At 40.0% G+C, this 24431-nt stretch overlaps 2 protein-coding genes and 1 long non-coding RNA gene across 4 annotated transcripts in view; all 3 read left to right on the top strand.

The window, feature by feature from the left end:
• SCAB1 (plectin-like protein) overlaps window positions 1-12780 on the top strand; it is a 36102-nt gene extending 23322 nt beyond the window's left edge. Inside the window, exons 10-13 of the mRNA XM_077362805.1 lie at window positions 1258-1316; window positions 9942-10076; window positions 11657-11806; window positions 12530-12780. Coding sequence (XP_077218920.1) covers window positions 1258-1316; window positions 9942-10076; window positions 11657-11806; window positions 12530-12574 — 389 coding nt within the window. The 3' untranslated portion in view covers window positions 12575-12780. The remainder of the gene's footprint in view (window positions 1-1257; window positions 1317-9941; window positions 10077-11656; window positions 11807-12529) is intronic.
• Window positions 12781-17687: 4907 nt separating this feature from the next.
• Window positions 17688-21640, top strand: LOC143852868 (G2/mitotic-specific cyclin S13-7-like). 2 transcript variants are annotated; one of them, XM_077362502.1, is made up of 10 exons: window positions 17688-17948; window positions 18541-18649; window positions 18752-18790; window positions 18993-19031; window positions 19810-19864; window positions 19989-20321; window positions 20486-20734; window positions 20838-20996; window positions 21081-21259; window positions 21367-21639. In XM_077362502.1, exons 1-10 carry the CDS (start codon window positions 17912-17914, stop codon window positions 21524-21526), a joined length of 1359 nt encoding a protein of 452 aa, XP_077218617.1. In that variant the 5' UTR covers window positions 17688-17911; the 3' UTR covers window positions 21527-21639. The 2 variants fall into 2 exon arrangements, with proteins under 2 accessions (XP_077218617.1, XP_077218618.1); XM_077362503.1 differs by lacking the exon at window positions 18993-19031 and having other exon boundaries at window positions 21367-21640.
• Window positions 21641-21682: 42 nt separating this feature from the next.
• Window positions 21683-22046, top strand: LOC143852582 (uncharacterized). The gene is made up of 2 exons (XR_013236799.1): window positions 21683-21754; window positions 21816-22046. It is a non-coding gene; the product is annotated as an uncharacterized LOC143852582 (long non-coding RNA).
• The last annotated feature ends 2385 nt before the right edge of the window (window positions 22047-24431 follow it).

The following is a 24431-nucleotide window of genomic DNA, read 5'->3' on the forward strand; positions in this document are numbered from 1 at the left end:
TACCAGCCACACTAATCATGAAATTTTTTATTTAATTTAATAGTTTTGAATGAAAATTAAATAATTACTCATTTTATTCTTATTCTTATTTTTTATATTTTTTAATTTTTTTCTCATTTTTATATATAAATCTAAAAAATCTTATGATTTAAGATCCAATTTATTATTTGATATGATTCGAACCCTGTTACAATTTACGATTCGATTCCAATTTTCAGGACCTTTGGTATTTACCTATATGATTTGGCCGACACTTGAATTTATTGCCGACTCACGTGTCCTGCCGTGTCCGACACGACACGCATGTCCACACTCCTTTGGACACTTACTTGTATTGCTGGAAGTGTTAGACTTAATGTGGGTGTGTGGACATGTTTTTGTATCGTGTCAAGTGTGGCATTCTGTATTTTATTGAATATTGTGTTTACCTCATTTGGACAACTCGTATCCATGTCAAAACTGGACACACGAATCCATATCCACAAATCATGATTACATATACTTTCTATTTTAGCCGTGTCCCCGTTTCGAAAGTTTGGGGTTTGCCGTGTCCGACACTCTGTGTCCGTGTCGACGCGCGACACTCGTGTCCGTGCCCACAAATCATATGTATTTACTTATTATCTATGTTGCATCAGTATGGGTACGCTTGTCGGAATCTGACACAGACATTATTAGATTCTGTAAGCCTCAAAAAGAAAAATTCATGGATTAGCCAAACTATTTTAATTTTTTCTCAAATTTTATTTTTTTTACCTGATAAAATGGTTATAACAAGTAATATATTAAAATTTTACTTTTCAAAAAAAAATATTAAAATTTTAAATAGGTTAAGTACATATAATATTTTTTGAATAAGATTAAATATAATATTTTATTTCCATATTGGAAATTACTATTAGGATGGATAACACCGAAAGCATGTGGTAATCGTAAAGTTGTGGTAGCAATATTCAGAAAAAAAAAAAAACAGATAAAAGAGATCTAGAAGTGTCGAAAAAAATCCTGAACTATGGGAAGCCAACATGTTTCGGACACGGATACTTCGCCCATTCATAAGAATCCGTATAACATGGCTTAGCTTAAAGTATTAGAAACTAGGAAGCATCACTTGAACTTCTCAGCTATGTGTATGAAACTTAGCTGTTCATGATTTTTATTATTTTCATGTCATGACATTACTTAATATTATCCAAATCTCTATTCTTATTGCCCTGAAACTAGCTAAATCTATCCTGACACAATAATCTTTAACAGCTGCTGGATTGGGAAGCTATGTAGAGGCGCTCGTGAGGAAACCTGACATTGAGTTCAATGTGAGTTTTCTTTTCATTTTTGACACGTATTGGTAGTTAGCTTTTGCAGTGATAATATTGCCATAACCCATCTTTTCATTTTTGACAAGTATTGGTAATTAGCTTTCGTGGTGATAATATTGCCTTAACTTGTGAGAATTAATTATTGTAGTTAACTCTTAGTAAAATTAGATCTCATGATTCATGACTTAAACTTATCTAAGATAATAATCTTAGGTGGTGCAACATGGTGATTCATGAGTTTATCCTGAGTCCTGGCCAAGCGTAATATGCTCCCATATTTTTTTTTTTTTGGAATGGTGATATTATCATTAATCAAAAGAGAGGTAATAGCAAGACCAAGAAGATCTAAAGCATCTAGACAAAAAAAGGAGCAACATAAAGAACAACACCAACAAAAGTACCATTTACCAATGAAGCAAATCTCCTCAGGAAGGGAGATAATCGAACGTCATAACATATAAACACATCTCTATTAACTCCAAACCAAGCAAGAGGATCGACATTGCTAGTAGCTGAGTGCCGAACATGTTGAATCTCAACATCTTTACCATCAATCGCTAAAAAATTTCGTCAATTGCATCTAAATCTCCACAAATAACATGCCCATTTCTCATCCACCTAACCACGTTGAGACAGTCTTCGTTATTAATGAAATGATCAAGTAAATGCTGATTAACAAGCCAAATTCCACTAAGAAGCTCTGGGGCTCCTGGAGTCCTGCCTCATTAGAATCATTCTCTCTGATGGGACTAGAGAAAGCCCCGCTAAACTCATTCTCGGAGCTCCTAAGAAGGGACCCAATACAATTTGAGTCCGGATTACCATGACTCGACCCATCAAATTTAAGCTTCCAAAATCTGGGAGGGCCCCACCTTGGGCAGGGTGCTCTTGTCTGCATTTGGTCACACAGATTTCCTCCCAAGATCCGTGAATATTAGTCTCAGAAATCCCATGGATGCATAGAAGAGTCTAGCCCAATGAGCACCAATTGAGAAGATTTGCCTTTGAATGTTGAATACCTTTAGAAACACCTTTAAAGACTCTTGTTTCTTTCCTTTTAGACCTTCCAAAGCGCTACAACAAGAAATAGGCTCCATTGAGTTCTACCTCGAGATTGCCCCAGTACGAAAGCCAAAGACTCAAATTGATCTCCAATATTTCCAGGTAGAACCCAACTCATTCCGAGGAGCTCTAAGATGAAATACCAAATCTTACACCTAAACTGCGATGGAGCAACATGTGGTCAATAGACTCTACATCTTCTAAACATAAGACACAGTGATCCACAATGATCCTATGACTCACGAAGAAGATCCATTCTAAGTCTTGTTACATCACGTAGTCTAACAAAAAGCCATAACCCTACGAGGGGCAGGGGAACACTAGGATATTCGAGCGGGAAGAGAACCAGAATGATGAGCTAAATGATAATAGTAAGAATGAACCAATGATCTACCCAACGAAGGCCATGTCTAGATGAGAAACATAAAAAAATGATATTACGTATCAATTTCCGAGATACTCAATCTCTGAAGGGAGCGTCGACCAAGGTAAAGCTGAGTTAACTCTGGCGAGTCAATAATTCACGCTGTCAATTTTTCACTAACTCAAGTTAGCCAAAAGAGTTTTTGATTGACTCAATATGGCCATACATGGACTCAGATGATAACTCTATCAATTTTCGTTACTCAAACAAGTCAAGAGAGTTTTTGATCGACTTGATAGGGCCAAACGACTTGGAAGAGAACTCAACCATGGTAAAATTGAGTTGACTTGAGCAAGTCAAGTGATAGACTAAAGAAGTTTTTAGACAGTGGTATGAGTGATGTTGGGTGACCTGACTTCTATTAACAAGATAAATAGCCTAAGAAAAGAATACATGGATAGTGAAAGAAAACACAAGATGGATGAGTTTGTTATTGTGGTGGAAGAGAACCAAGTTTGAACCAAGCAACAATTAACCAAATATGGAAGAAAAGTGTTAAAGGACAAAGGTTGTCAAAATATTACATGTCATTTTATTCAAATTCATTTGCTGAAGATTATAAGGAATGGAAGAAGACTAGATGAATAATTGTGTATGAGGATTGAACTGACAATGTTAGAAGAGTATTTTTAATTTTTAACTAATGATTTTGAAAGTGCTTTTAATTTTTTATTTATGGTTTGGACAATTTGACATATCTAAGAATATAGATAATTTGTTTGTACTTGAATAAATTGTTCAATTTTGTCACTAATAATGTTGTTGCATGTGTGAAGGTAGCACTAATTGTTCTGACATGCTTGTTTTATCATGGGAAGTGATATATCCCCTTTCCCCCCTTTTTTTTACTCGGGACAGCCACCTCTGGTGTATCTATTATTGTAACGCCCCGGCACCGCACGGTGCAGATATTGTCCGGTTCTAGGCCGCAGCCCTCCCCGGTTTTGTTTGTCCGCAGAAAACGCGTCTACACAGGGAAGGTGGGGGTCTACACATATAGCCCAGGAAATTTCTCTCTCCGCTTCCGATGTTGGATTATTACAATGATTGCAGAGGGCCTGATTTACTTCAAATGAGAAGGATTCAAGACCTGATTGCATCATACACAGAGGGTCTGATTTACTTCACATGAGAAGGATTCAAGAGCCTGATTGCATCGTACATTGGAGTTGGCTGTCCCATGTGAAGAAAAGGGGCAGATTTATCATTTCCCTTCATCATTTATTGAAAAACTGGTTTCATTAACCCAATGAAATTCACGCAAATAAATATATCAAGAATAAGCCAGTCCAGCTTGTGGAGAGAGGTAGAGAAAAGAGAGAAAGTAAAGAGTGAGAGAAAAGATTGAGTTAGGGTTCTCCCCCTCACTCATGTAATATAAATAATAAAGAGTGAAGTACAAAGACAAGTATGCCCTTGGGCATTACAATAAAGACCTAAAGACCTGTTAACACTCCCCCTCGAGCTGGAATGTAGATATCTAACATTCCTAGCTTGTTACAAATATCAACTAACTTAGCTCTACTTAGAGGCTTCGTGAACATGTCTGCTAATTGACCTGTAGTTCTGGTAAACACGGGAGATATGTAGCCTTGCTGAATCAAATCTCTAATGAAATGACAATCCACTTCAATATGTTTGGTCATCTCATGGAAGACTGGATTCGTGGCAATATAAATGGCGGATTTGTTGTCACAGTATAACTGAGCTGGAGAAGAAGGAGGAAATCCAATCTCTGAAAGTAAGGAACGTAGCCACATGAGTTTCCCACTCGTAGGAGACATAGCTCTATATTCTGCCTCGGCACTGGATTTGGACACGACATCTTGTTTCTTACTTCTCCATGAAACAAGATTACCTCCAATAAAGGTGCAATATCCTGTAGTAGACCGCCTATCAGCTGGAGATCCTGCCCAGTCTGCATCAGTGTATCCTTCAATTCTCTGGTGCCCATGCCTCTGAATTAACAACCTTTTACTTGGCGAACTCTTCAGATATCTCAATATCTGAAGTACAACAGCCCAGTGTGAAGTGCGAGGTGAGCTCATATGTTGGCTAACAACGCTAACTGCAAAGGTAATATCTGGACGTGTAACAGTAAGATAAATGAACTTACCAACTAACCGTCTGTATCGCCCTGGATCTTCTAATAGGACTCCCTCCACAGGGAGTAATTTCATATTCTGGTCCATAGGAGTTGAGGCAGGCTTGACTCCCAAACAACCTGTCTCATCAAGAAGATCCAGAACATACTTCCTCTGTGAGAGGTAGATACCCCTAGTCGAATAGGCAACCTCAATGCCCAGAAAATACCGAAGACGACCCAAATCCTTAGTAGAGAACTCTGTCTGAAGGAAGGATTTGAGCCTCTGAATGCCACCTGTATTGCTACCAGTGATAATGATATCATCGACATATACTATCAACAGAACACAACCAGCCTGAGACTAAAAACTGAAGACGGAGTGATCAACTGCGCACTGCTTCATGCCAAAGCGAATAAGTGTAGCACTGAACTTCCCAAACCAGGCTCTCGGAGATTGTTTGAGACCATAAATAGATTTCCTCAAACGGCAAACAAAAGAAGATCTCTCCCCTTGAGCAACATATCCAGGAGGTTGCTCCATATAGACCTCTTCCTCCAAATCACCATGAAGAAAGGCATTCTTTACATCCAACTGATGAAGATGCCAGCCATGGTTCACAGCAAGTGATAGCAGGACACGGACAGAGGGAATTTTCGCAACCGGTGAAAAAGTCTCGCCATAATCAATTCCATATGTCTGCGTGTACCCTTTGGCAACAAGTCGAGCCTTAAGGCGCTCAACTGTGCCATCAGGAAGGTGCTTGACTGCATAAACCCAACGACAACCAACAGGGCGAACACCATATGGTAGAGGGACCAAATCCCATGTCTGATTGGCCTGAAGGGCCTGCATCTCAAGATCCATAGCCGCCCGCCAGCCTTGATGATCAAGTGCCTCCTGTAGAGTCTTAGGTAGAGAAATAGAGGACAAAGACGGAACAAAACTACGAAATACAGGGGTGAGAAAGTCATAAGACACAAAAGAGGAAATGGGATGAGCAGTACTGCGAGACTGAGTGTGAGAGGCAATGGGAGAGTCAGAATGTACCTCAGAAGTGGGGATCTCCGGCTGAGATGATGATGGCTCGGGCGGGGCTGAATGAGCAACAAATTTGGTCCGACGCTGATACTGCTTCAATGGTGGAGGTAGAGGGGCTGCACAAGGCGCTGACGTCGGCATAACAGTAGAATCAATTCTAGGGGAGGAACTGGACACCGGAGGTGTAGAAACAGGGATGAGATCAGGAAGAACCGGAAGAGGAAGAACAGGAGTATGCGAGGAATTCTCCTGAAGTGTAGAGGGGGAGGGATCCAACGAGATGGACAGACTAAAAAATGACTGAGTCTCAAAGAATGTAACATCCGCCGAGACAAAGGATCGTCGCAGGTGAGGGCTGTAGCAACGATAACCCTTTTGGGTCCGAGAGTAACCTAGAAAGATACACCGTTCGGCCCGAGGATCCAACTTATCTAATCCTGACCCAAGAACGTGGACAAAACAGAGACAGCCAAAAACTCGAGGTGTAAGAGGGAAAGGGGCAAAGGTAGGACGGAGAATCGAGAACGGAGAGGTGCCACCAAGGACCGAAGAGGGAAGCCTATTCGCCAGGTAGCATGCTGTGAGTACAGCATCAGCCCAATAGGTCTTAGGGACCCGCATCTGAAAGAGTAGCGTCCGGGCCCCATCTAACAAGGAGCGAAGCTTCCTCTCAGCCACTCCATTCTGCTTGAGAGGTATGAGCACATGAGGACTGATGAAGAATGCCTCGCGAAGAGAGGAATTCCTGAAAACCATTTGAGTAAGAGAAATATTCCTTTGCATTGTCAGTGCGAAGACATTGGATAACACATGAGAATTGATTACTAACTTCAGCATAGAAATCACGAAACACAGAAAAAACTTTAGAACGATCTTTTATTAAATAAGTCCATGTCATACGTGAATAGTCATCAATAAAGACCACAAAATAGCGAAATCCAAATAAAGAGTAGTCCTCGCAGGACCCCATACATCAGAATGAACAAGAGCAAAAGGGTGTGAAGCCCGACTAACAGTCCTAGAGGAAAATGGAACACGATGATGCTTCCCAAGTTCACAGGCCTCACACTGAAAAGACCTAACAGATGAAGAAGGAACGAAGGGAATCCTGCGTAAACGCTCCATAGACGGGTGACCTAGACGACAGTGCCACTGGTATGCATCGACCGAGCCATGTAGAATCGGATGGGACGGAGTGCAGTCGAGACGATAAAGGCCATCCACCTCACGGCTCGAGCCAATCGTCCTCCCAGTCGAGAGATCCTGAAAAAGACAATATGAAGGAAAAAATGAGATAGAACAATGAAGATGCTTTGTTAATTGACTAATAGAAAGTAAACTAAAATGTGACTTGGGGACACAGAGCACAGATGATAATGTAATGCTTGGTGAAGGGGAACAACTGCCAACACTAGTGATAGGAGAGGTACTCCCATCAGCAAGAGTAATAGAACGTGAAACAATATGATGAAAATCATGTAAAGACGACTGGGTACCTGTCATGTGATGAGATGCTCCCGAATCAATAATCCAGGAGCTAGAATTAGAGAGGAACGAAGCAGGAGAACTACCTGGCTGAACAAGACCAACAGCAGGAGGGCGGCTGGGAGACCTGAAACGCTGTAGCTCATCATGGTCGGCACGAGAGACGACCATCTGATCGGTCGGAGTAGCCAGTGGTGTCTGTGAGGGGCTGTCAATAGGAGCAAACGAATCTGGAAGGGCAAGATGTGCAGTACGGCCCTGACGAGGATATGGAGTGTGACGCAGCTCAGGATGGAGATCAAAGCATGTCTCGTGATAGTGACCCTCACGCCTACAATGAGTACAATAGGGCCGAGCTCGACCTCCACGGCCATCCTCTCGGCCGCCGCCATGTCCACCTCGACTAGTATCGCGACCACGACCGCGACCAAAAATGCCTTCTCCTCGGGGAGGGCGGTCAGCGGCTCCATAAGCAGCAGTAGTCGAGACATCCACGGGAGTAGGAACAGTAATGCCAAGTGCACACTGCTGAGCTCGTAAAAATACCTCTTGAAGAGTGGGTACAGTACCAGACCCAAGGATGTGCTGTCGAAGATAAGTGAACTCTGGTCCAAGACCCTCAAGGAAATGAACAACACGGAGCTGATCCCGCTGTCTGGCTGCTGTGGTAAGATCAGTGGTGAGAGGCATAAGAGCATCTAGCTGCTGGCAATAGGAGACAAACTGTCTGTAGTAATCATGGACTGTTGAATCACCACGCCTGTGACCCATCCATCTCGAATAAGTGTCGCAGAGACGGGCGACATTCCTCTCACCAGAATATAATGCCGCAGTGTGCTCCCATACCTTTTTGGCAGTAGGGAGATCCATCATGGTGCTAGCAATGGCAGGGGTCATACTCTGCCATAGAAGTGTACGAACAAGGGCATCATCTACATCCCAATCATCAAAGGTAGGGTCAGTCTCAGGAGGGGGATCACGACGGATAATATAAATCTTTCGTCGGGCTTTCAGATATGTCTCCACAGCAATCTTCCAAGTCAAATAGTTGGATCCATCAAGACGGGAAGTGGTAATCGGTGGGAATGACGCATCCACCGAAGGCAGACGACGACGCAGCCTGACGCGGCTGGGAACTAGTAGCCATAGTTGGAGTACGAATTGTAGGGTCCTCAATATGAGGGGTATCTTCCATAAGAGACCGGGAAGAAGACTGAAGATGACCAACAACGAGCAAGTAGAGACAAGGATGAAGACTATAAGCAAGCTAATAGACCGCGGCTTTGTGAGGACAACATATGCATAAGGGAGGCATGAGATAGCCTCACAACATAAAGACAAAGTCGAGACAACTCCAAGCCACAAACATCGCAATGATGTAAGTACAAATCTAGAACAACACCATGAAGATAGTGATCAAGCCGAACAAGAAAATCTAGGACATAGCTATGACCCAAAAGAAGAAGAAGAGACTATGATGGATCAGATTAGGGCAAGGAAGAGTGGGGAAAAGAGGGTACTATAACGATGTACTGTAGCAGTACTGTAGCGATGTATTGTAGCGATGTACTGTAGCAATTTACTGTAGCGGGTACTGTAGCAAGAATCAAGGGGTTATGGTTAGGGTTAGGGATGGAGAAGATGGAGGTGGATGTTAAGGTTAGGATTAGGGAAAAAAAGAAGGAAAGAAAAGAAACGAAAAGAAAAGAGAAAAAAAAAATGGCCCCAGGAATCCATGCCCTAGAGCTCTGATACCATGTTGAGAGAGGTAGAGAAAAGAGAGAAAGTAAAGAATGAGAGAAAAGATTGAGTTAGGGTTCTCCCCCTCACTCATGTAATATAAATAATAAAGAGTGAAGTACAAAGACAAGTATGCCCTTGGGCATTACAATAAAGACCTAAAGACCTGTTAACACAGCTCATCACTTGCAACAATATTGGAAACCCTTTCTCTTTTTTTCTTCTATACTAATATTGAGTTGAGGGGACACTGGTAGTGCATTCATCGACAGTAGTTTCTTTCTAATTTGCACATGGTCTTCCTCCTTTCAATACTATATAATTTCATGGTCTATGGCATTGTCATTTTTTTATCCCTTGCTCTCTAATTTGAAGTAGATGGACATTAACTCTAGTATAGGTTCCTTTGAACTTGTCAATTCCCTCACCTTCCCACAAGTGGGTATTATTCTATATATCTTTTTTGACAAACTTCTGTAGAGGAACTCTCGATCGGGATGTTCAATGCCCTGAGACTGAGTTCCGATATCCGATTTATTGAACTGAAGCTAAATTTGAGATTTAATTTTTGTTATTGGATTTTACAATTTCTGAGGAGAATTGACCTCCCTTTCATGTGGTAGACCTCACCTTAGATGCATTGTATTACTGTGTTAAAGTAAATATTGTTCTTGGCTGATATTGTACATGCTATCATTTTGGCAGTCGACACTAGTATATTGCTGTCAGATTCTCAGAGTCCTACATATAACTTGTCCCTTTTATTGTTTATTGTGAGCTTGGCAGGTCGTTGTCACTCAGACGAACGGGCGTGATCTTCAATCAAATTTTATTCATGTGTTTCATGTGGGGAAGATGAGGATAAAACTTCGTAAAGGAAAGATAACTAAGGCCAAAGAATCTTATTCCACTTCAATGAAGGTAATAATTTGTCTTGAAGTACAAATCTTGTGTTCTATGAAGATAATTGAGGTACACCGATTTCGTAAAGGGGAGTTGCCGAATATAGATACATTGCATGTGCCATATATGCAGTGCTCATCCTTGATCCTTTTACCTAAGTCGGGGTTAATCTTGGCTTTGCTTTGTTAATCAAATGTTTCCTTTATGAGCACCAGTATATGATCATCAGTTAAGGCCTGTATTCTGCCTCCAATTGTTGCAATTGGGACCTATGACTATATAAATGAATGTGCCTGCACATGCTTTCTTTCTTTCTCCTTTTTCATCATCTCATCTTCCAGTGTTATGACATTGGAAGGCGCCCTTGCAAAATAAGAGGCAAAGGGCTACTCCATTGGTCAAATACCATCAAAGATGGCACATAAAATTGCTATCATAACCGTCTTTAATGGTTTTTGACCAATAGGGGTGTCCTTTGCCCCTTATTTTGCAAGGGTGCTTGTGAATCTAGCAGTCCTGAGAGAGAGAGAGAGAGAGAGAGAGAGAGAGAGAGAGAGAGAGAGAGAGAGAGAGAGGTGTATTTACTTGATGGAGTAGATAAGTTATCTACTCCTCTGCTTAAAATATAGTGGGGGCCGACATTGTTTGGGTGGTGCAAACCATTCATTTGATGGGCCCTCACAGATAGGGTATGCCCAAAAAATCAGCTCCATAGGGTCATCTCAAGCCTTCGATTTGTGGAGGTTAAAATGAACATAAGGTTAAAATGAACGGATATAAACCTTCTCAAATCTGTCCATTTTTTACCTCCACAGTTCGAAGGGTTTGGATTGCCCTAAGGAGCTGATTTTTTGGGCACACCCTATCTATGTGAGGGCTTATCAAATGAATGCTTTGGATCATCCAAACAATGTGAGCCCACTGTGTTTCTGGCCGACGGAGTTGGATTATCCTAAGGAGCTGATTTTTTGGGCACACCCTATCTATGTGAGGGCCTATCAAATGATATATATAGATATAGAATGGTAAGGTTGCTCCATTGTGACTTGGTGGTCACGCGTTCGAGTTACGGAAACAGCCTCTCTGCAAAGCAGGGGTAAGGCTGCGTACATCTAGCCCTCCCCAGACATCGCAGTGGCGGGAGCCTCGTGCACTGAGCCGCCCTTTAGTGTATCAACTCGATCGAGTAGATAATCATAGCAAAGCTGAATATCAAAGTAATTATATAATTTGGACATGCCAAGGGTCTCTCCGTGAGCAATACTCATGCCATCATCTTTATAAAAAAACACCCATTCCCATGTTGGTGAGACCCTAGCTCTTAATTTTTATGTTCTATGAATTTCTGGATTATGCTCATTTAGCCCGGGTCTAGTACGGTGTGTAACAGAGTTTCGTTGTGATACTTTTAGCCTTCTTTCACTTATCGATGATGCCATTATGCATGGGTTTGAAATCTAATATAGCTGTTTTGCTCGCCTAATCTTTAGCTATGTGAACAATAATATTGGCGGCTCATATCTAATATAGCTGTTTTCCTGAACTATAATATTGCCGACTATGTTCTAATATTGCTTTCTTGCTCGCGTAATCCGTAGCTATGTGGAGTTAGAGGGGGTGGTAATGCTGCAGCTCAGGCGTTGTTCTGGCAAGCGAAGAAAGGGCTTTCCTATACATTAGCCTTCGAATCGGAGCGAGAGAGAAATGCGGCAATTATGCTTGCCCGAAGATTTGCGTTCGATTGTAATGTAAGTATCTCTTTACTGTTTTTTTGATTTGTCTTGCATTTGAAACAAGAATTTGCCATTTCTAAAAAAATGTCATTTTTAATTTGCTCTGGACATCGTGATGGAGATGTGTGGGACACTGATCGACTCATTTCTCATTTTTTGGCATACTTGATTCTTTTTTAATGTATCTCTTGTTCCTTCGTACATCTGTCTTTAATTTAAGTGAATTAATTAACCCTTATCTAATAATGTATCTGTAATCTCACAATAGATCCTATCGTTGTACTGACTTGTTGACTTGCCATCTCCTAGACAAAACCTTAATGTATTTATTTCGTTAGCGTCATCTATCTACTTTTATAGTTTTATCTGAACCAATTAAACTTGTTTGATAATTATGCTTGACGAATCTGCCGACTATACAAAAATGGAAATGGCACCATGCTGGGGTTTATCAGGGTTTCCATATCAGGTTCCTCATCCCTTATTTTTGAAACTCACACGTCCCACAAAAGCGTGTAATAGTTTTGCTAAGGGTGCAGTTTGGGTCGGGTCGGGTTGAGCTTTTGTTGAAAAGTGAATTGGAATCAACCCTAAGCCGACCCGATTTCATCATAAAAGTTGGTAAAAGTTGCACCCCTATGTTTTGCATAAAAATCTATCACAGTTTCGCATTTGTTATTGCTACTGGTTCTTTTACTTCATTCATATTGGTACTGGAATTTACATTCTTATTGTCAGATCATGCTGGCTGGACCGGACGATCGAGCTCCTCTGGGATCCTAATAAACCCTCCCAACTGTACTAATGTAATTGTAAGTATATATTGAGGCTTCAGAAATGTGCATTTGTATGTTTGTAACTGTAAAAGGGACAGTTGCAGTTGTGTTGTAAACGCGGCATCCACAATTGAGGTGAATCTCAACATCAAGGCATTCTTTTTAATGTGCCTTCTTATCTAATCTATGTAGTAAGTTTTCTGGCTTTTTGTACATTATTGTGTAAATATCCACAGGAGATGGACAATTAGGCGCTAGAAACATAGGTTTTATTACAAATATTTGTCTCGGGAATTTCTCAGGAAGAGTGTATCTCGAGATATTTTATTTATTTATGTTAGGAAAACAGTTCTAAATGGACTCCATGCCGTCGTGGAAAGACTGATGATTTTGTCATTTCACGGTGTTATTGGCATCCTCCTTTTTTGTTTTTTTTTTCAGGCATAGGTAAAACTGGGAACATAAAATATTAAAATTATAAAAATATTTAATTTTTTTGAACAAAATTAGAATAATGAATAATTTCGCGAATTTATCGGGATGTTTTTATGGTATTTCATGATAAAAATAAAATATGAAGATTTCTATGATATTTTAGTCTTGTTAAAATTTTCGGATTTTTGTTTTGTTATAGTTATAAAAAAAAATCAGTGTATCAGTATATCTTAAGGTATCTGTGACTTTTTTGTTAGGTAAGATGGGGTTTGGCAGGGACCTACCGGTTTATCAGATAAAGAGAAAGATGTCACATTAATGGATAGAAGACAACTTTGCTAAATAGGAAAATATGAGAGGGGGCATCTAAGAACACGGGATAGACAAAAACAAAACAAAAACAAAACACTAACCTGAGAGTTCAAACTGTTCAATTTCTTGAGTTACATAATCGGCTAGCTTGAAGGGAGCATGTTGGGATCTTTGGGAGCATCTTAGCAATTCTTCTTTGAGACCTACTACTAAGGTTTACTTGTGGAGTCGTTGTGGTTTGTCAATAATACGTCTTGTGAGGCTTTTCTCCCCTTAGTTTCCCCCAAAAAACCTGCTTGGAAGGGTGACTCCACCAGCAATTTTTCAGTTTAATAGCTTGAGGGGCAATACTTTCGGGACTTCTGATTGTGGTGGCTTTCTTATATGTTTGTGACTTCTTCGCTGGCTGGGCAGTTTCTTCACTGATTCTCCTTTAGATGAGCCTCCACTACCTTTTGATGTTCGACTCAATTTCTTTCTCCATGTTAAGGCTGGGGCATGATTTTGCCATGTGGCAGAAGATTTTGCATTCTGGGCACGACTGAGGCTTCCAATCGTATTCAATGACTGCCTAATTTTTCCACTTGGAGTTTCGATGTCTATGAAGTCTGGGAGAGGGGATTCAGCTTTGACTTCGATACAGATCCACATGTAGCTTAGCTTCGTTGCTTCTGTAGTTTGAATATCCATGGCTATTATGCACAAACCAGTTGTGCCAAGAATTTGAGGTGGAGACTCGAGAGTCTGATCCATATTGGACTGGTTGTCAAACTTAACTTTTCGATAGAGATTTCTGGCCGCCATTTATGGAGAAGAAGAGGACGGCCTATATAGTTGTGGGTGGTAGTTTCTAGCATTGGGGAGCAGTCGTCTGGGTTACTGAATCTGAACAGGAAAACCCCATTGTTTAGAGCAAAGAGTTGGAGTTCACCTTTGAGTTTCCACATTCGGGAGAGATGCTCTCTTAGGGCGGGGAAGAAAGGCCTCCTTCCTAGAAAATAGCCAACTAAGCTGTGAGCCCATACGTTATAGAACAGGTAACAAATTTTATTCCACACCAAAGGATTACATCCGGGGGACAAGATGTCCCAAAAAGGGAGAACCCTAGTACAGTATGTAATAGAAAAAACATCTACCCAGGATCACCTACAAGTGTCCCTCCGCAAAGCATGTAGCTTCCCGATTAACCTCACTCCTAGGTGTACCATCCGCCATGGAATTTCCAGAGCGTCGAGCTTGGCTGAATGATTCGCACGAGATCTCTGATCTCATCAATTTTGGATGCCAGTCTCCACGGACCACAACATCTATTACCCGCCCATGCTATTGTATTCGCGGAGTCGCCTTCGACAATCAACGGGCCCCAAATTATGCTTTTCATACCATCGAAGACCAAATAGTAAGGCCGTGACTTCAGCTTCATTGTCTTCAGCGCATATGTTTTATGCCTCTTGGAAGTCCTCAGGTTCAAACTCTGCATTTTTTTATGTCTTCATCTGTTGAGGGTTCTATATCATCTACTTGAGAAGAATGATGAGTTTTTTTTTTTCGTTACTGGCTTCCGATCTTTGATTCCTAGATTTTGGTTCATTTTCGACGGGGTGGGAAGCGAAATCAGGAGATTGTATTCCACCGAGGAGAGCGTCTTTAAGCCGCTGCGAACGATAGTGGAGGATTGTGGCAAGCTCGTCATCTTCCATGTACTGACGCAGGAGAGCTTTGGTCTTTTGTTTGCCTTTCTTTTTTTTTCTTTTCCTACTTGAGGAGATGCTATCGTTTGGATTTGAGAGCTTCTTTGATTCCGGTGTTGAGAGATTTAAGTCTTTTTTTTATCTCTTCCGGAGTTGCACCCGTTCCTGTTTAGTCAGAGACTCAAGCAGCATACAACGTTCAGGAATTGAGTCGAGAGGGGACTTCTGTTCAGGATGGTCCTAATCTCCTTTAGAATCCAATTTTCCAGAGCAGACCAATCTCCCCTACTCTCTTACTTACCGTGAGCTTTGAAGAATATGAAAAGTATTTAGAAAATCCTGTTGGGAATCTAACCGGGTAGAACTCGCCCATAAAAACTAGCCTTTAGACGGAGGGTGCCCATTCTCTCGTAACCCATCCCCATCCAATCAACTTTACCGATGTAAGACTTTTTCCTTTTGCGTGGAACCCTAACAATCCATTTGTTAGGAATTAACAACGCAGCAGAGTAACGATATGCAAAAGATAAACGGAAAATTCACACATGCAGAACACACAGATTTATGTGGTTTACCCAGTATGATATGAGCTATGTCCATGGCAGAGCGACAAGCCAACGATTCCACTGTTCTGAAAAAGAGAATACAAAAGCCCTCATTACTCTTCGGGTGGCTCCTGATATCACACCCTATATATGGCGTTCTGAGACGCGTTACAATAAAGGGAAGAACCCTAATTCATGAAAGTACAAAACTAAGCCCATCATAAAAATACCTCAAAAAATTCGGGTCGGGAGCTACCGTCCCCGAACTCCCAATTTCGGGCAGGGGGCCCCGCCCCTTGCAACCCCCGGCCCACTCACTGGGACCGCCGCAGTTGGGGAAAAGTATTGTTCTTTCCAGATTAGACTGAGATCAGGCTTCACCAATAACAAATCCATATGCGACAAAAGAAGGTTGGGTTTCCGACAATGTACCTCAGGACTCTAGCAAAACCCTAACCCTAATCTGATATCATTTTGTGACTATTTTTAATACTAATTAAGAATGCTTATATTAAAAAAAAGGGTTACATTAGCAAAATTCAGTGAATGCTAACCTGACTTGCAGAAATCTCATGGATTGAAACTTTTTTTATTTTATTTTGAACAGCAGAATGGATTGAACATTTTAGACACCCCTCTTTTAGGATTTGAGCTTTTGATGATGGCTTGAGGCCTCAACTACAACTGGAAAAGCAAGAGCAACACCAAGACAAATTAGGTTAAGTGGAATCTGTGCAGGTTCAGGTATGCTTGTTGCTTTTCCTGGAAACTTCAAGAGAGTTTTAAAGAAATTTGGGCATAATTTCAGTACACCCCCTCTTGACCTTAAATAAATGAGAGAGGGTGGGATATTGATATGTTGAAGCCATGCAAAACTAAAGGGTTCCTGTAAAGAGGAAAGTGTTAGGCCTTAGTTTGCCTAGACCACGATCAAGGAAGCTATTTCAGATGATTCAATAAAATATCCAACTGATCAGATTTTGATCAATGGTTGTGCCTAAACACACAAATTCAAGCTGGTTTATTGATTTAATCAGTGATTGCATTTTTTTTAAAATTATGCAATTTGTTGGGGGTTCCTTGCAAAAGCAAAAGATCCCACATCAGAAAAGTTAGAAGGATGTGGATGGGCTTATAAGGATTTGGGCACCCTCCCCTTAATAGCTAGCTTTTAGGGTGAATTACCCGGGTCCCAACACAATTAAGGGCAATTTTGGGATTTTTGAATCTTGATCCTTGATCGGTAAAAATCAGGGCACTTTGGTCATTTTTCCATGATAATTGTTGCCCTTGATTGCCATTTAATCAATGGCTAATAGTGATTTAGAAAGGGATTACTTACTCTTCATTGGTTTAGAACTAGGGCATTTAGGTCTTTTCATGTGGATTAATCTAAGCGCTTGGATAAAAATTGATCTAAGGCTTAGATTCATGACATCTGGTGCAGCATGAGGTGACTGAGATTTAAATAAATTCGACCTTAATCTAATGAATTTAATACCTTTTATATTTGTTGAGAAAATGTGCGTGCGTTCATGCCCTTTGAAAGAAGGAGGATGTTAAGGGTAATTTGTGAATTTCAAAGGAGAATAAAGGCTATTTTGCGTCTTAATCCTTTTGAATGAAGATATTTGTTTTATCACTTGGGAAGTGACATATTCACCCCACTTTTTTTACTTGGGACAGACCCCTCAAGTATATTTCTGACCAGTCTTTTGAACTAGTAGGGGCTGTCCCAATGAAAAAATAGGGTGAATATCTCATTCCCCTTCTAAAAGCCGTGAAAAGTTAATTAAAAGCGTAAAAAAGAAGAGAAGAGTGCCATTATCAAATTATGGTACTGCCGGTATCACCCTCCTTAGTCATACTTGCTTTTATTTTTCCAACAATTTTATTTTGTGTGATGATAAATTCGCACCCACTGTAGGATAATTCGCGCCACTGTTAACGTGATCCGACCCAAAAAGCGTTAACTCTGCCACAATTCACTTTATACGGGGTGCGAATCATCCTACAGTGGGTGCGAATTTATCATCTTCAAGAAATTGCGTAGTGACCACTAGCATTCAAAATTACCCAACGGTTAGATTCTTTTGAAATTCGAACGGTCATAACTCAAAACCAAATCGACCGTTTGACAAAGAGTCCGGTTATTGCAATTAAAAAAGAAAGAGCAGTAAAACAGGAAGGCAAGAAGGAGAAAAAAAAGGAGAGAAAGAAAGAAAAGAGAGACTTAGAAGAGAGAGAGAGGGAGAGAGAGGGAGAGATTTCAAAGAAAGTGTGGCGAATCCGAACAGAGAAGAGGAACAGATTAGCCGCTTTGGTGGCTTCATTTCATCTGTAATTTCGAGCATTGCTTTCATGGCATCAAGGGTACCAGTACTTGAACAAGCTAGAGGTATTTATTTTATTTGTTGTTTTTATATTTCTCTCTAATGCTTGGTTTTTTTTTTTTTTGAATATTTCTTTATTTGGGTTTTGTTTTTCTTGATGGGTGGTATTTGATTTGGGAAGAGATATCTCTAAAAGGTTTCTTTATCTTTGAATCCTTTTGGGTTTTCTTTTGTATTTTTTATTGTATATTTTTGGTCTGATCTTACCTACTTTCGATTAAGCCCTTGAGTTAATCATTTGGTCTTCATCTTTATATGCAATTTCCATTTTATTTAATGATGTTTCTCTAGTTCTTCTGATGAATCTTTTAGTCACCCGTTCAAATTCTCATAGGTTTTCTCTATTAATTTCATTTTTCTTTCTATAGCTCTTTCAACTTTTGTGTGCTTGTTTTCCTTCAAATTTTCTTTTGATTTTTATCTGTACTAGATGGGTTTTCTCTATTAATTCATTTTTTCTTTTTGTAGCTTGTTCAATTTTTGTGTGCTTCTGTTTTTTCATTTTTTTTTCTTTGATTTTTGTCTTTACTAGATGGGTTTTCTTTTAGATCTTTATTTTGCCCTAATTTTTTTGGGTTTTCTCTTTTGAATCTGCAGGTGGGGCTGTTGCTGAAAAGCAGAAGCCTGTAACATCAGGAGGAAACAATCGGCGAGCATTGGGCGATATTGGAAATGTGGTTAATGTTAATGCCCTAGGCGTCGAAGGGTAATGCCCCTCTCTGTTATAAATAATCTTACATCCACATTCATTTCTTACCTATATATTCTCATAACCTTGAATTGCATTCTGTTGTTTTTTATTGATTAGTAAGCAGCAACAACCGAAGATCACACGCCCGGTCACCAGGTTTGTTGAGGACATCTGATTCCCTCTTGAATTTTATTTAGCAATGTTAATATCAGTTTATTTTGTTCTTTCTCACTGTGAAACCAATTGCTCCAAATGCGCTTTTAGAGTTGGTGTTATTTATAATTTTACATACACATTCATTTCTTACCTAAATATATTCTCATGGCCTTGAATTTCTTTTGTTTTTTTAATTGATTAGTAAGCAACAACAACCGAAGATCACACGCCCAGTCACCAGGTCTGTTGAGGACATCTGATTCCCTCTTGAATTTTATTTAGCAATGTTAATACCAGTTTCTTTTGTCCTTTCTCACTGTGAAACCAATTGCTCCAAAAGCTTAAGTTGTTATTTCGTGAAACTGTGAAACCAATTCCCTCTTGAATTTTATTTAGCTGAAGTGTAGATTTGGATTTCTCACATTTGTGCCGCGAGGCAATAGCTCTCTGATACCAAGTGAAACAAACCAACTGCTCCAAAAGCTTAAGCTGTTAGAGTTGGTGTTATTTAATCATTTATACTTAACACCACTCCCCCTCATGTGTGGCCCCTCTTTTGGGTTGGCCTTACACGTTATTTAATCATTTATACTTAACACCACTCCCCCTCATGTGTGGCCCCTCTTTTGGGTTGGCCTTACACGTGGTACATGTGGCCACTCTTTTGGGTTCCTCACATTTGTGCCGTGAGGCAATAGCTCTCTGATACCATGTGAAACAACCAATTGCTCCAAAAGCTTAAGCTGTTAGAGTTGGTGTTATTTAATCATTTATACTTAACACCACACCCCTTCATGTGTGGCCCTCTTTTGGGTTCGCCGTACACATGGTACATGTGGACCCTCTTTTGGGTTGAGAGGTATACATGGATTTTTAATATTAAGGAGTTGTTGGGTTTTGAACCCAGGATACCATGTGAAACAACCAATTACTCCAAAAGCTTAAACTGTTAGGGTTGGTGTTATGTAATCATTTATACTTAACACACTTCTCTTCCATTGCTTTCTTTCTATCTTCAGGGGTTTACGCGCTCAACTTCTCGCAAATGGGCAAGCGGATGTTGTCGCTAATAAGGTTGCTTAAGAACTTTCTTTCTCATTAGTTTCCTTGATTGCAAATTTACATATCAAGTGTCTTGAACAAAATTTGCAGTGTTACTAATATATGGTTCTTCTTGTGTCGTGTTTCAAATGTGCAGAAATCAGATGGAGTTGTAGGAAAGGAAGGTGCGAAGGCAGCTAAGCAGAAACAAAAAGTTACTGTTAAGCCAAAGCCCGTGACTGTAATCGAAATCAGCCCTGATACAATAGAAGAGGAAAATAAGAAGCCTAAAAGTCAGATAAATTTGGGGGAAGGGTCGTCGAGGAAGAAAGGAAAGGCCACCTTTACTTCACTCCTTACTGCTCGAAGCAAAGTTGCTTGTGGATTATCTGCGAAGAAGGTTCATGACATTGATGGGGCAGACTCTGAGGATCAACTGGCTGTCGCCGATTATGTTGAAGACATATATACATTTTACAGGCTTGCAGAGGTACAAACATTTATCAGTTTCTCTCTATGAAAAAACCAATTACTCCAAAAGCTTAAGCTGGTGTTATTTAATCATTTATACTTCAACACACACTCTCTCTTTCCCTCTCTGTCTCTCTCTTTCTTTCAAATTAATTGATAAATGATATAAAATCCCTGATGCAGAGCTCGAATCAGATTCACGACTACATGGACTCGCAAACCGAGATCAATGAAAAAATGAGAGCAATACTTATGGACTGGTTGATTGAAGTCCACAACAAATTCTCACTGATGCCTGAAACACTCTACCTTACAGTGCATATTATTGATCGTTACCTTTCAATGGAAACAGTTCTGAGGAGGGAATTACAGTTGGTGGGTGTAAGTGCCATGCTCATAGCTAGCAAATATGAGGAGATTTGGGCACCTGAGGTTTGTATAGTAATTCACAATTAACATTCAATTCATATCTAATTTTCAAACCTAGACAAGATTTACTAATTCCCATGGGAACTGGATTTTTGGTAAATCGTAGATCAGCGACTTTGTTTGCATATCAGACCGGGCGTACACTAGAGAACAAATATTGGGAATGGAGAAGAAGTTGCTGGACAAGCTTGAATGGAGCTTAACAGTGCCCACACCATATGTATTCCTTCTGCGGTTTCTCAAGGCCGCTGCATCTGATGAAGTGGTAAGATAACCTGACCTTCACCTTTTTCCTTTTTTATTGACCAGTTTTTGGGCTTTTCTTATTTTTAACTTCCAAATGATGCAGATGGAGAACATGGTTTTCTTTTTTGCTGAATTGGCATTGATGGATTATTCCATGATAATGAATTGCCCGTCGATGGTGGCTGCATCCGCAGTTTATGTTGCCCATTGCACTCTGAAAAAGAGTCCTCTTTGGAACCAAACCTTGAAGCACCACACTGGATTTTCTGAGTTGCAGCTTATGTAAGTTTATGAAGTTTTTGAGCATTTCTATTAGTTCAATTGAAGTGTGTATAACCAGGAAAGTGTGTGTACTAACTGCTTATTCAATCTTGTTGTGTGTCTAACAGGGATTGCGCGAAACGTTTGGTGAAGTTTCACTCTTATGCAGCTGAGAGTAAACTGAAAGCGGTTTACAAAAAGTACTCAACTCCAGAGTGCCACACTGTTGCTTCAATTACTCCAGCAGTGACACTCGTAGAGGAATTGGAGGGTTGCCACTTGACTTAGTGGCCTGTAAGAGGTTCATCCTATCATTTATTTTCAGTAATACTTTTCATTTTGTTTGATTAGGAGGAGGGAGGGAGGGAGAACAATGAATGATCATCATCCATTTTGATGGTAGTAGGCAGTTTCTTATTGTCGCGGGGGGGGGGGGGGGGGGGGGGGGGGGGGGAGGGAAGGAGGAGGAGGCGAGGGAGAACAATGAATGATCATCATCCATTTTTATGGTAGTAGGCAGTTTCTTATTGTATTGTTTGAATTCTCAGGAGTGTAGTAGCCATTTTTATGGTAGTAGGCAGTTTCTTATTGTATTGTTTGAACAAAGCTCTTTTCTCAGGAGTGTAGTAGTTGTGTTGGAATCTGATTCCAACTGGGGATCAGTATTTTTCTGCAGCCTCATACTTGTTTCCATCTGGGTTTTGTAATTCATTTTGATGGTAATAGCATTTTATTTTTCTGCAGCCTCATACTTGTTTCTATCTGGGTTTTGTAATTCATTTTGATGGTAATAGCATTTTATTTTGTATTTTTGACACTTTCCTTTGTACCATTTCTTTAATGCATGTATGGAGTTTGAATATATAAATGGAGATCAGAGTATTCTAATTGGGTATTAAAAATGATCTCTCATTAATCCTCAATAAAAATCTCTGAGGGGAGCCCTTGATATAAATAATAGGCACTGCTGCCTATTATTGAGAGATCATTATTGAGAGAATTCTCTCATCCCCCCGCGATAATTTGATCACCTTCCATTTCCAAAACTGTTGGCTATACTTCCCAAAATAGCTACCTTCCCACCACCTATAGGATTTTTTTAAGGTCTTGGAAATGTCCCATGAAGAACGAAGCCACCCTGAAAAGCCAAGAAAACTCCTAAAAAAAACACCTCTTCTCTGAAGTAGACTCTTTCTCCATTTTCCACTCGCTATCCAAATTCCAGAGCTGAAAGTATCCATTTTCCAGTTGCTTTCTTCTTCTTGTTTCCTGCCTTGCTGAAAGTAACTCCATAGAAAACCAATCCCCAAAGCTTATGATATCCCCTCCATAAGCTGTTTTCCTCCTCTTTGATTCTCCATAACCATTTACTGAGTAGACATCTGCCTTGCTGAAAGTATCTCCATAGAAAGCCAATCCCCAAAGCTTATGATATCCCCTCCATAAGCTGTTTTCCTCCTCTTTGATTCTCCATAACCATTTACTGAGTAGACATCTCCCTCATTCTTTTTCAATGCTGATGGTGGCTGCTTAATTTTGTTATTTAAACCACTTCTCGCGCAACTAGGTGATATTTTCTTGACTCCTCACATTCCATAGAAGGCTTTTTTTTTTTTTTTTTTTTTTTTTGAGACTTTCAATGACAGGGGTAATATATGAAATTAATGCACTAAAAAGTTTACTAATATCGTTTCTAATCAGGAAATTTTCCCTCCTAAATATTTTGTGAAACAAATCTAGAGACTTCGAATCTCTCAAAACTAGGATCAAACTTGATATATGCAGCAAATGGCGAGATGATATGTAAGAAACACAAAACACACAACAAAAAATGCCAAAACTATACATCACGTAATCCTAAAACCCAATATGTGGCTTATATATGTCGAATACATATCATGAATTCCTAATAGCCCCCTAGATAAGCAATTCCAAAATAAAATTTGCTTCCAGGGTGGTAAATCACTGCCGGAATACAAAACACTTGCACAACAATCTACACTTTGGCTTGAATTCTACAAACAACTTAAGATCAACAACACTCAACAACATTGTGTACTATCAAGAACACAACACCTCAACTCGTACACATGGGCTGCAAATCCCACTCCATGGGGTACCTCGCCAATCATCAACATCTGATGATATTGGGTTTTTTATTCATTTTGATGATATTGGCCTTTTTATTCATTTTGATGATATTAGGCCTTTTTTTTTTTTTTTTTTTGTATTTTGACAATTTTCTTAGTAGTGGTAAATGTTATAATGTATGGAGTTTGAATGAACGAATGGAGATGAGATGATGCCTCACAAATCTAGGGCGTGTTGGATGCAAGTAATTTCGAACAGAAAAGAAATGTAAAATACCATTAATATACAAAATTCTCATGTGAATTCCTCCATTTTTTTTATACAAAAGTAAATGAAGATGCCATTTGAGTGAATTGATGTAAAAAACTTCATTTCAATATCCTTCATTCTTCTAATTACTGCTATAGAAAAGGCAAATATGAAAATAGTATGTGTTTCATTTCCCTCTATCTGACCTGTACCTCATCATAACCTTCGAACATTGAAAAATTGATCATTAATCCTCAATCACTTGCCATTTCAAAACGTGTTGGTTATCCCTTCTAATTTATGTGTTTCCTGAAATTGCTATCACTGTTATTTCCTGAAACTCCCACTCTGCATCTAAATTCCAGAGCTGAGGGTATCCAAATAATCTTCAACTTACTTTCTCCCCATGTAATATCTCCCTAGGAAGCCAATCCCGACTATTTACCCTGTGTCCCAGAGCTTACAATTTCCCTCCATAAACAGTTTCCTCCTTTCTAAATCTCCATGACTACTTACCCATTAGTCATCTTCCTCATTCTTCAAATGCTGATTCTGTCTTCTTTATTTGGTATTCCTCATTCCACAAAATGGACGATCTCAAGGTTCGAGTTGTCCACTCTAAGCCCCTCAAATAGTCTTCCCTCACTTGGCCCTTTTCACTAAGGGTGTCAATTTTGGCTCGGGCTCGGAAGCTCGCTCGAGCTCGGCTCGAATCCTTAACCAGCCGAGCTGAGCCGGCTCGTTAAGCTTAACCAGCCGAGCCCGAGTTAGGCCAGGCTCGGCTCGGCTCGGCTCGGCTCGTTAAGGCTCGTTAAGAATTTAATATATTTAAATATATATATTATATATTAAT

The sequence above is a fragment of the Tasmannia lanceolata genome, unplaced genomic scaffold (genome assembly GCF_043159265.1).
Source record: "Tasmannia lanceolata isolate RefF3 unplaced genomic scaffold, GAP_Taslan_0.1 ptg000019l, whole genome shotgun sequence".
Lineage (NCBI taxonomy): Eukaryota > Viridiplantae > Streptophyta > Magnoliopsida > Canellales > Winteraceae > Tasmannia > Tasmannia lanceolata.